The sequence below is a fragment of the Macrotis lagotis genome, chromosome 7 (assembly GCF_037893015.1).
Source record: "Macrotis lagotis isolate mMagLag1 chromosome 7, bilby.v1.9.chrom.fasta, whole genome shotgun sequence".
NCBI classification, from domain to species: domain Eukaryota; kingdom Metazoa; phylum Chordata; class Mammalia; order Peramelemorphia; family Peramelidae; genus Macrotis; species Macrotis lagotis.
The window spans coordinates 110,491,872-110,504,680 of NC_133664.1; the positions used below are offsets into that span (position 1 = coordinate 110,491,872).

General features: G+C 39.3%; 1 protein-coding gene across 1 annotated transcript in view; it reads right to left on the reverse strand.

Annotated features, from left to right (window-relative positions):
* The window catches only part of TRIM24 (tripartite motif containing 24), a 111,173-nt gene extending 98,552 nt beyond the window's left edge, over nucleotides 1–12,621 (reverse strand). Inside the window, exon 1 of the mRNA XM_074195272.1 lies at nucleotides 11,829–12,621. Within this exon, the coding sequence (XP_074051373.1) occupies nucleotides 11,829–12,228 (400 nt within the window). The 5' untranslated portion in view covers nucleotides 12,229–12,621. The remainder of the gene's footprint in view (nucleotides 1–11,828) is intronic.
* Nucleotides 12,622–12,809: the final 188 nt, after the last annotated feature.

Genomic DNA, 12,809 nt, shown 5'->3' on the forward strand with positions numbered 1-12,809 from the left:
AAGTTGGTTTTCCTGCTATGTTTCCCTACTCCACTCAATCATCAAAATGATATTCCTTTATCACAGTTCTGACCATGTCAACCACATCCATCTAATAAAACTCCAGTGGCTCTGTCACTGTACAGATAAAATGTAATTTATCATTTATAACTTGGCAGCTGCAAGAACTTTTAACATTTCTGCCAGTTTAGGAGCTTCATTATAGTCTATGTTACTGCACCACATGTGTAATTGATAATATGGGTTCTAAATCCAAAAGATTCCATTATTTTCAAAAATTTCCAAAAGGAGTAAATATCATTGTTATTTTTCCTCTGTTACAAGCAAGTGCATGTTTGAAGCATTCTTTATCAATTTAAAACCCCCACAATAATGTACCAACTCTGAACACATCTTTTTTTATAAGGTAACATTCTATTTTTCCTATAAAGTACTGGGTCTGAGTTTAAATCCAGCATGAGATATTTACTAGCTTTGTGACCCTGGGCACTTAATCCCCTTGTCTCAAAAAAATTTTCTAAAATTTATTTTCCCCAATTACATGTAATTTTTTTTAAAAATTGAGTTCCAGGGTGGAGCACCAACCCTGGAGTCAGGAGGACCTGAGTTCAAATCTAACCTCAAGACAACAATTATTTAGCTGTCTGACCATGGGCAAATCACTTAACCCCATTGCCTTGCAAAAACCAAAAAAAAAAAAAAAAAAAAAAATTGAGTTCCCTCCCACCTACTCTGCCACCATTGAGAAGGCAAGCAATTTGACAGTTATACATGTGTAGTTATGAACAATGCATCTCCAAATATCCAACACTTTTAAGTGTTTTTCAACCTTTCAAATTATTTCCAAATTGTCATCTTTTGAGCATAAAATGATTCCCAGAAAATGAACAGACACATGCAGAATCCTTGACAGCAGAAATTGTACTTCATTAGTCATACAATCAAAAAGTTGAAAACTTTGGATTCTTGAATTTGAAATGTCAGGTTGCTTAAAAACCAAGATTATTGGATTTATGTACTACCAAGCCATCTTGAAACTATCACAATATTACAAAACCATTACAAAATATTCTGTGTAGGAAACAATCTTATATTGTCTCTTCTTGCAGAGTTAGGGATGTTTTCTGATTAAAACTTTGCTTCATTTTTATGCCACTATTCTCTCTGGCATATTTTCTTAAGAACTGGTTGACAATACTGATGAGTTAGTTGTTCAGTGGTTTGTGTTGAGTATAGATGATATGTCAGTAGTGAAACAAAAAGAAAGCCCCATCTTAAAAAGAGAATTTTTTCTTAAAAGTGTTATTAAACAGTAGTCAAAAAGGTGGCTAGGTGGTACAATGGATAGAGCACCGACCCTAGAGTCAGGAGTACCTGAGTTCAAATATGAACTCAGACACAATAATCAGTTAGCTGTGTAGCCTTGGGCTACACTTAACCCCACTGCCTTGCCAAAAAAAAAGTAGTTAAAAAAAACCAATGAAAAAAGTTTTATCATTTGAAAAAGGGTAAACATCACTTGCACAAAAATATTCATAGCAGCCCTGTATGTGGTGGCAAAGAATCGGAAATCAATTAAATGTCCTTCAACTGGGAAATGGCTTAGCAAATTGTGGTATATTAAGGGAATTCTGGAGGGATTTGTATGAACTGATGCTGAGTGAGATGAGTAGAACCAAAAAAAAAAAAAAACTGTACACCCTAACAGCAATATGGGGGTGATGATCAACCTTGATGGGACTTGCTCATTCAGTGCAACAATCAGGGACAATTTTGGGCTGTCTGCAATGGAGAATACTATCTGTATCCAGAGGAAGAATTGTGGAGTTTGAACAAAGACTAAGGACTATTACCATTAATTTAGAAAAAAAAAAAACACCAGTTATCTTATTATGTAATTTTGCTATCTCTTATACTTTATTTTTCTTCCTTAAGGATATGATTTCTCTCTCATCACATTCAGTTTGGATCAATGCATACCATGGAAACAATGTAAAGACTGGCAAATTGCCTTCTATGGGACATGAGGGGAGGGAAGCAAGATTAGGGGAAAAATTGTCAAACTCAAAATAAATAAAATCTTTTTAAAATGCAAAAAAATAAAGGGAAAAAACCCTTCCTAAGAAAAAAGCATAATCAAGCAAAATAAATCCAAACTATGAGGGAAAAAAAGTTTTATCAGTTAACACAACAGTTAACCAAGAGAAAGTAAATAATTTATATTCTTCAACAGCTATTCATTTTTGGAGCAGCTAGACCCAAGTTCAAATCTAACCTCAGATACTTAATAATTAAGTAACTGTGTGACCTTGGGAAGTCACTTAACCCCAACTGCCTTGCAAAAAAATATATTCATTTTTATCAGTTAAGTAGTTTCCAGCTCTCAGTAAGAGAACTTTTAAAATCCTATTTTCCAAAAAGTTCTTGTGTGAGCAAATATTTTCATTTTTCAAATCAAAATACAGGAGGAAAAAAAGCCTTTCAATACAGAGTAAAGTCTTTATTTCTTTGGTGTTGAGTCTTTGGTTCAAAAAAGAATCTCCAAACATGAAAATTAAGTTTATAAATGATTTTTAGATTGTGTTAAACATCTTCCAAGTTGTAGCATATCAATTAAAAATGTATTCAATAAATTTGTAAAATAAAGAAATTTCTTAAAATGTCAAAGACAGTAGTAAACCATTTTCTGGATTTCTTCTTTTAATTCTTAAAGCATCAGAAGGATTAATGGGGAGAAAAAATATGCAAAGACTTGCAAGAAATAATGAAGTGTTAAATGAGCAGAACCAAGAGAACAATTTATACATTTAATAATAATATTATTTGAAGAATAACTGAATGACTAAGCAATTGTGAGCATTATAAATATCAATTATAGAGGACCTATATAGGAAAATGCTATTCACTATCAAAAAAATTGATAAATAAAAATATATATGGTGTTGTGTTGTGTGTCTGTGGTCCTTTCTAGTTTGGGGGTAGGGAAGGAAAGAGGGAAAGAGTTTGGGAAAGGGAGAGTTTAGATCTTGTCCTACACAAAATACTAGCAAATGGTTTACAATTAAGTTTTATAATTTTTAATTTGTTGTTTTCATAATTAGCTTTAGAATAATTACAAAGTAGAATAAAATCTTACTTTACAATTACTAAACATAAACTTGAATTTGAAGCTTTTTTGAGGGCAAAAATTTATTATAGTTACTGCAAGAATTTAATGAATAAAAACCATAACACCACACAATAAATGTTACAAAAGAAAATATTACATTAATGTGTAAAATGGTATCAATTTTGAGTGACCTGGATAAACCTCAAATCCAGAATTATCTGTGGCTATCAAGTTGTTTGGCAGCTGATTTGTATCAGTTTTGTTGTTTACTACATTTGAACATAGGATGAAAGTACTAGAGTTAAATTTCTCAACTTTATTAATTTTCATAAACTAGTTTCCACAAAATTGCTATGTTTTAACACCTTAAATAACAAAAATAGATTTTGGATAAATTTGAAATTTTTTTTTTTTAGGTATTTGCAAGGCAAATGGGGTTAAGTGGCTTGCCCAAGGCCACACAGCTAGGTAATTATCAAGTGTCTTTGAGGCCGGATTTGAACCCAGGTACTCCTGACTCCAAGGATGGTGCTTTTACCCACCACGCCACCTAGCTGCCCCTAAATTTGAAATTTTTAACATTCAAATTTATTGTCTTAAATGTTTATCATCTCACTTTTTAGAAAGTAAAAAAAAATCTCTTCATGATACTTAACTACTTTGATGAGAAAATCTTCTAGAGAAACTTAAGACAATGAAAGACTTATTACTGCACTGTTTAGAAAAATATTAAAATGACAAAGTCCTAGAAAAATACAAAGTGAAGGAAGCAAAACCAGGAAAATAATTTACTCATTAATAATGTAAAGGGAAAAGAACAAAACAAATGAAAACTGAAAAGGATATTATTACAACCAAGCTTAGTCCCAGAGAGATGAGAGAATGTACCCCCCCCATCTCCTTTGAGGAGTTGGGAATTACTGATGTGGATTATTGACTTTTTATTTGGTATATTAATTCTGCCAAAAAAAATTTTCACTTTTTTTGTTATAAGGGAAGATTCTCTGGAAATAGATAGGAGAGATGTATTTAGGAATGAAAGAATAATAAAATTAAAACGCACTATGCAGTGATTATAATTGGTAAATGAAATCCAAACATGTGGGATTGTCAGTACAAAGCCAAGGAAACAGAAGGTGGAGTGTCTGGTTGGACTGCAAAATGCTTGGGGTAGGGAGGGTCATGTCCATTGAGGCTGGAAAGCTAGTTTAGGGCCAGGTCATAAAGGACTTTAAAGGCTCAGGAGAGTAGTTTGTTTTATACTAGAAATAAAAAGGAAGCCACAGGAATTCAGTGAGAAGGGAGACCACATGGTCAGCCCTACAACAAGTTACGCATTTGTAGAACTAAATACGGGACCTTCCCTGAAGGAAACTATGTGAGACAAGTATTATTTTATGCAAGAAAATTTTATTAATTAAAAAAACAAAAGTTTTTTACATAGGGCTTTGAAGCTTATAAAGCATTTTACACACAAATCTAAAAATCTAATATAAATTGGGTAGTAATAATACAATTTATCATTCCTGGTTTTTTTTTAGAAAGAAAATCTAGCTCAAGTGGTTTGTCAAATCTGATATTCCTAGTTAGTAGCAGACCTTAGTTTTAAACCTTAGTCTATTCCACAGCATTGCATGTCGCATAACTTTCATTGAGGGCTTCTGGTGAGCAGATTTACAAAGTGGAAGAAGAAATCTTAGAGGTCTCTTTCTGATCATAAATCCACTTTTCACAATAGTATGCCATCATAAATGTTCAATTGAAAGGCTGGCAGTTGGTGGTGCTTAAGATTTTCAAAATGCCTGCACTGTATCATTGGCATGTGAATTGTCCACTTATGGTAATGTCAAATGTGCTACAGTGGATTGGAAATCAAATACTCTGGGTTCTAATTCTAGCCCTGTGTAATCTTGGGCACTAGAATCTCTCCTTATTTGTCCATCTATATATTAAGAGGAGTGATTTTAGATTATGTCTAAAAGGAGATAATAATGATTTTGGATTCAAATGACAGAGCACTAATCCTAAGGGAAAGAGTTATCTACTCTTTACCCTAGCTTTTATGACCTTTGTATGTGTGTAGCTAACAGAGGAAAGTAAAGTCCAAGAAAAAACAAAAAATGAAGACCTGGGGAGTTCTTATAATTAGCAAATGTATTTCTGAGGAAGAGAGAAAAATCATTCAGGGTTTCAGGTGGTCAATAAGATGAGGGGATGTAGAAAAGGGAGGGTGTAAAATATGGATAGGTGTAGAAGAGGGTAGGGCATTGTTTCATTTTGATGGGAATGACAAGATGATAAATAAAAGATAAATTTTTTTTCCCTTGGTCTGAATAAGAAAATTTAAGTGAAAAGCATGGAAGGAGAAAGGTACAAGTAAACAGATTAGATCAGAAGTTTCATACAAGGAAGTCCTGAACAGCAATGAAAAAAAGTTGGATAACCATGAATTCCAGTCTAAGGATCTTAAAAATTCCAACCTACAGGTCAAAAGATTGAGTGACATGATCAAAGCAGTTTTGGGCAAATTAATCTGGCCAAATCAAATAAAAGTCAGGTGAAAAGTAGTGAGGAACTTGGATTAACATAGTAGGAATGAAAAAGTGATAAGAGTCAGGCAGCAGAACATGGTGGTCAGAGAGAAAAAACAACAAACAAGACGTTTTAAAACTATTGTTATAGGTTATTTTAGTAAGAGGCAGAGAAAAGAATACAGAGTTCAACTAGTTTATAATCATCAATCTATTATTAAAAAGGCTTTTTATCCGGAAACTTCTCATCTTGTTAATGTATTTATATGACTAATATTTTTTAAATTGATCTCTTTTATTATATTGGGTTTGAAGTGATGGCTGGACTTTGGAAGTAGCCATCAGAAATATGAGATTAGTGTTCAATAGGGAGATCAGATCAGAATGGAGGAGAGTATGCATCCACAAAGGATTTTGAATAAAAATAGCACACATACTCAGCTTACCAAAAAAATGATCTCACAAGTGAAGTAGATAATCCAAGTATTTTAAGCCTCAATTTAAAAATGAAAATATTTGTCCACAGGTCACTCACTTAATAAGGGTGTTAAACTAGAATTTCCAAGATTCCTTCCAAATCTAAATTCTTTGATAAATTATAGCAGAGTTTGAATCTCACATGTAATGCTCTCTTTATTTACACTACCATATACTTGCTTATAGTTGAGCTTATGGAAATAGATCAAAAGCCATCAGGTCAAAAAGAACACTACTTCAATAATAAAGTGAAAAAATCTCAAGAAAAATAATGCATAAAGTATAAAGAGAACTTGACTCCTCTGTAGAAATGAGAGGACCATGAGTGTGGAAAATGCAATATATTTTCATCTATTAATTTGTTTTTTCTGATTTCCCCTCCCTTTTTTCTCTCTGAAGGAATGGAAGGGATACAAGGCTTATTTATTTAGGCTTAAGATATCAAAGCATTGCCATATCCCTAACTATTAGCTAAAAAAACCTTACATTTATACAACACTTAGTACATGATAAGCATTGTGCTATCTGCTTCACAATTTTTATCTCATTTGATGCTCACATCAACCCTAGGCAGGAGGTGTTGTCATTATCCCCATTTTGCAATGGGGTGGGGGAGGGGGAACTAAAGTAAACAGGGATTCAGTGACTTGCCCAGTGGGCACACAGCTAGTAAGTGTCCATGACTGGATTTTAACTCAGATCTTCTTGACTTATAGATCAGTATTTTCTATCCTTTGTACCGCCTATACCTATACCATAAAACAGTAATCAAATTATTTGGTATTAAATTTTTTTTTAAGTGGATCAATGGAATGGAAGGCAAAAATATCCAGAAGTGATCAAACTCCCATGAGTCTATGCATTACATACTCAAGGAAATCAACTAAAAATGAAAGCAAAGTATTCTTGTTTTTTTAAAAAATTGCTGGGAAAGGAGGCAGCTAGGTGTTGCAGAGGATAGAACACCAGACCTGGAGTCAGGAAGACCTCATACACTTAATAATTTCCTAGCTGTGAGACCTTGGACAATTCACTTAAGCCCTTTGCCTTTCTTTTTTTTTTTAAGGTTTTTTTTGCAAGGCAAATGGGGTTAAGTGGCTTGCCCAAGGCCTCACAGCTAGGTAAATTATCAAGTGTCTGAGGATGGATTTGAACTCAGGTACTACTGACTCCTGCACCACCTAGCCACCCCATGCCCTTTGCCTTTCAAAAAAAAAACTACCAAAAAATATTGGGAAGAGTCACTTGGAAACACTAACAGTAGAACATTTAAGTAATTCTCACCTCTCTACAACATATATTACAATAAACTCCAAATGGATTTGCAACCTAAATATTAAGTCATCATTATCATTATCACATTAAAGTTGGCCAAGAACAGAAGAAATATCTTCTAGAACTCTGCCTAATAGGCTAAACCTTTATTAAACAGGAATAGAAGGGATCAAACAATTCACGTACTTTTTGCATTATGAAAATCAATGTAGCTAGAATTAGATTAAAAAGTAAAATGGGAAAAATATTTGTAGAAACATGATAAATATCTAAATATAATACAATTAACATTAAGAGTCAAAGTTATGAATAGGCAGTCTAAAAAAAAAATCAAAGCTACCATCAACTATCCCATGAAATAACGCTCAAAATAAAAAAAAAATGTAAATTTAAAACTTAAGGGTTGTATATCATACCTTAGATTGGCAAAGAGGAAAATGGCTAATAGCAGAAGAAAGATGAGAAGACAAGAATCTAATGCATTGCTGGTGGAGCTGCAAATTGGCATTAAATTTCAGCAAAACAATCTTAAATTAAAGTAATAGTTTGAGGAACTTTATGTGGCTTTTCACTCAGCAATAAATCTCTGCCATAAAACCCCAGTACTAAAGGTGAAAAACTAATTTATAACAAAATATTGAGAAAGGCACATTTTGTAGAAGTTAAAAAAAAATGAAAGTAAAGTAACCCTAACTTAAGTGCCCATCACATGGGGAATGTCTCTTGGTTGAACAGTGGAATATATTACAATGTCATTTCTTATAGTTCATTATTGTACTAACATGAAGAAACACTAGGGAAAATTTGAAGACTTGTACAGACTGATACAAAGAGAACAATGTATGGTATATAACAATTAACATAATGGAAAACATTGAGATTTCAATATTCTGAGTAATGCAAGGATTAACAATGACTTCAAAGGACTAATGGTGAAGCTTGTCTTTCTAGTGAGGTGATAACTGCAGAACCAGGCAATTGTTTTCAGGGTGGTCAGTATGTTGATTTGTTTTGCTTGGCCACTGATTAACAGTTTTTTAAAGGTAGACTGTGTGGGAGGAGTCAATAGGAAGTCACACAAAAAAAATCAATAAAATATTAATAAAATTACCCACTACATTCTACTAATGTTACTGTAAACTTAACATAAAACTTGAACATTTCAATACAAAGAACAGAAATGAGAATTGCATAGGAAACATGTTACAAATTTCTATGTGTATGTTAAATTTAACAATAGCAATAAAGATCCCTTGCTCATCTGTTAACCCTTCTGAACTTCCTTCTGTTCTTTTTTCTGTGTAGTGAATGAGTTTTATTTCAAATGAACAAAAATAAATTTTCTTCATCTTCCACCTCCTCTATTAAAAAATGAGAATCAAATACTTCTCAATTTGCAGCACCCTCAGTTCAAAACTTCTGTCAGGAGATGACTAGCATCTATCATTGTAGGTCCTTAAATGTGGTCGATTCAAGCCAAATCTTTCAAAGTTGTTTGTCTTTACAATGCCATTTTATTCTTTCTGCTTCTGCTTATTTCAGTTTGATTCAATTCATAGACGTCTTCACACATTTTCTTCCACAAAAGTATTGAGAGAGATTACTAGCCCAAACTCCTCACTATATATAGATGAAGAAGGAAGGATTAAAGACCTACTTCATTGAAGTAATTCTCACCTCTCTACTAAATATTTCTATATTTCTTATGGTACTCAGTCAATACTTGACTTTAAAAGGAAGTACACAAGATTCAATGAACAACAAATTTATGATCTATTTTCCTGTGAGAAAATAACGTGGCAGAGTACGGATTTTAAATTAGGTCTTGGGGGGGGGCAGTGGATAGAGTAATGGGCCCCTGGAGTCAGGAGGACTTGAGTTCAAATCAGATCTCAGACTAATAATGATTACCTAGCTGTGTGGCCTTGGGCAAGTCACTTACCCCACTGCCTTGCAAAAACTAAATTAATTTACTTAATTACTGTGTGACTGTGGGTAAATCAAATTCTATGATTCAATTTCCTCAACTGTAAAATTAAAGGTTTTCATTTGATGATATAATCTATATAAATTCCATACTCAGATAAGTCTAATTCCAGTGTTTTTGTCCCCGTCAACCCCATCCCTTTTAGTCCCCCCCCCATCCCTCTTTTAAAGAGGCCAACAAAGTGATGCATAAAATCCACAAATCAATTCCACTGATTTAGAACTGCATGCAACTTGAGGATTTACCTTTCCAATTATTTATATTATTCAAACTAGCTTCTCTCCCCCACCAAAAAAAAATCACTGAATCAAAAAGAGAAAGATGCAATGAGGAAAAACTAGCCAAGAAAATTGGTTCAGTTAGAAAAATTTATACATGATCCCAAATCACACAACCAAAACAAGGAGTTGATTGTTTTGCTTAAGTTATGTTAACTTGAACAGATTATATATGTATAAAGCAGAGCTTTAATAGTTTTACGTCCTGAAACTTTAAACCTTCTCTTTAAATGCTTTCCCCATCTCCAAAGCACTTGCTTGATTAGCAGGTACCAAGCACAAAAAAAAAGGGAAAACAAGATCAAGGTTCTCAATCCACCTTCAAAGCCTTCTTCATATTTCACATAAATTACAAGTTGGGATTCACAACACAAATGTTATTTGGCTTATTAGTATTAAGTCCAAAGAAGCCTCAGACTTGGACCTGGAGTAGACCTCAGGATAATATCTTGTCCAATTCCCTCATTTTTCAGAAGTAAACTCACAGGTAAACTCAGTAGTTGAAGCCAATGTTGACACCAAATCCAAGATCTCTTTGCAAGACACCAGCCATGGTACAATTTTTGGAACGTTTTAGTTCTAGGCTCATAGAGATTAGATCATGGAAGTTGATATGTCCTTTTGATAAGGGGTTCAAATCATTTTATGAAAATGTTTATTTCTTTAATAAGTGTCATCGAATGTTAACACTATTTGAAAAAAAGAGTTAATTTCCCCCCTTCAAGATTCAGTCATGGGGGGTGGCTGGATGGTACAGTGGATAGAGCACCGGCCTTGGAGTCAGGAGTACCTGGGTTCAAATCTGGCCTCAGACACTTAATCATTACCTAGCTGTGTGGCCTTGGGCAAGCCACTTAACCCCATTGCCTTGCAAAAACCTAAAAAGATTTGGAAAATCTTTAATGATGATTCACTAGCAGGTAGTGAAAGTGGATGCTGTTTCTAATACACTAAATGGATGTGTTAAAGGCACTGTTTACTTATTCCAATAAAAGGCATTTTTCAACCCTAAAACCTAGTTCAAGTATAATTTGGCACTATAATATATCTGGTGGCTAGGTGGCGCTCAAATCCTGCCTCAGACACTAGCTGTGTGATCCTGGACAAGTCACTTAACCCTGTTTCCCCTCAGGTTTCCTCATCAGTTAAATAAGTTTGACCTGAAAATGGCAAACCACTCCACTTTCTTTACCGTGGAAACTCCAAATGGGATCATGAAGAACCAGACACAACCGTACAACAAAAACATGCAGAAGTACAGTGGGGCGTGGAGGACATTAACAACTGTGAGAAAAAATACTACATAGTTTTACAATCATCTCATTTAATCCTCATAGAAGGAAACTAAGGCAGACAGAAGTTAGATGACTTGCCCGGCATCACGCTAGTGTCTGAAGCCGAATCTGGATCCAGCTCTTCCTGACACCACTGGGCCTGGTACTCTATTCACTGCTCTAAAACTAGAAAATGGGAAGCATTAAAAATAATTTCCTTTTTTTTTTTTTGAAAAGCTGTCAACTTCATCCTGAATTTTACTTTTAACAAACTTTAAAGAGAATTAAAAAAAAATCCTTCAAGAACGATGCAACATTCGATTTCCTAACAATACTCTGCTCTTCACTTTTTCAAAATGTTTTGACCCGGCCCCCAAAGCACCGAAAGCAAATGACCCGTCGGGAGACTCTCGTACTACCCTGCCCAAACTGACAGTAAGCAGTAGCAGTAACAATAACAGCAACCACGATAATGGAGAGGAGGACGGCCCCCGGCTGCCCCTCGGCGGAGAAGCCAGCAGCTGGTGCCACTCTCCCGTGCCATGCCCACAGCCCAGGCCCCGGCTTTGCTCCCGCGCCCCGGCTCTCTGCTCCCCCGGTCCAGCCCTGCCCGGCGGCCCCTTTGTCCCCGGAGCCCCGAGCCCGCAGCCACCATTCGAGCCGAGAAGGGCTTTTGCGTCCGTCCGAGGGGCGGCGCGGAGCCAAGTTGGCCCCGGCGCGGCGGGCGGCCGCAGGGAGGCGGCGCGGCCCGCGGCCCGCTGACAGCGGGGTCGCCTCCTCGCGCGCCCGCCCGCCCGCGCCCGCCCCTCCGCTCTGCTCCCCTCCCCCCGCCGGCGGCGCGGCGCGGCCCCCCCCCGGGCCTGGCACGGCGCGGCCGCGGCCCGCTCCCGAGCTCACCTTGGGTGCTGTACGGGGGGTTGGCGGAGATCGGGGAGCCGGGGGGCGCGGCGGCGGCGGCGGCGGCGGCAGGGGGGGGCGTCTCGGCGGCGCCCAGCAGCGGGGCGGGCAGCATGAGGTAGCGCTGGGGGGCGGGCAGGCAGCGCTGGCAGAAGGAGTGCAGGCAGGGCAGCAGCTTGGGCGCCCGGCTCTGGATGTTCTGGTGGCACACGGCGCAAGTGTCCAACAGGTTGAGGCGGGCCGCCTCCCCGCCGCGCTCCGAGTCCGGGCCCTGCCGGCTCTCGGCCTCGTTCTCCCCGCTCGGGGCCGCGGCCGCCGGGGCCCCCGACGCTGCCGCAGCCGCCGCCGCCGCCGCCGCCGCCGCCGCGGCCACGGCCGCCTTCTCCACAGCCACCTCCATTGTCCTGTCCCCGCCGCCGCCGCCGCCGCCGAGGGACGAGGGGGAGCGCGGTCTCCGCCCGCCGCCGCCGCCGCCTCCTCCCAACCGCCGCCCCCGTCCTCCTCCTCCTCCTCCTCCTCCGGACTGGGGGGCGGGAGCAGCGGGAGGGAGGCGCGGAGGAAGCCGCCTCCCCGGCGGCGCGGCAGGAAGCCCGGCCCCGGCCCCACAAAGCCGCCGGCCGCTCCGGGCCCTGCCCCCGCCTCTGCCCCGGCTCCGCTCCGGGCCCGGCCTCGCGCCTCCGCCTGCGCCTCCCCCGCCCTCCGGGGGCGGCCTCCTCCCCGGCTCCGCCTCCTCCTCGCCGCTAGGACGAGCGCGGAGAAGCCCCGCGGCCCAATGACCGGCGCCTCTCGCGAGGGGCGGAGCCCGGCCGGGACGGGCAGGCCGGCCCCGGGGGAGGGGGCGCGGGGCGCGGGGGCGCGGGGGCCCGCGGCGGGGCCCCTCCCCCCGCGGCCGCCGCCGGCGCTGGAGCGGTTGGTGGCGGTTGCGCCCCGCGCCGAGGCCGGAGCCCCTCCCCCTGGCGCGGCCGCCGAGGTCCGCGGGGA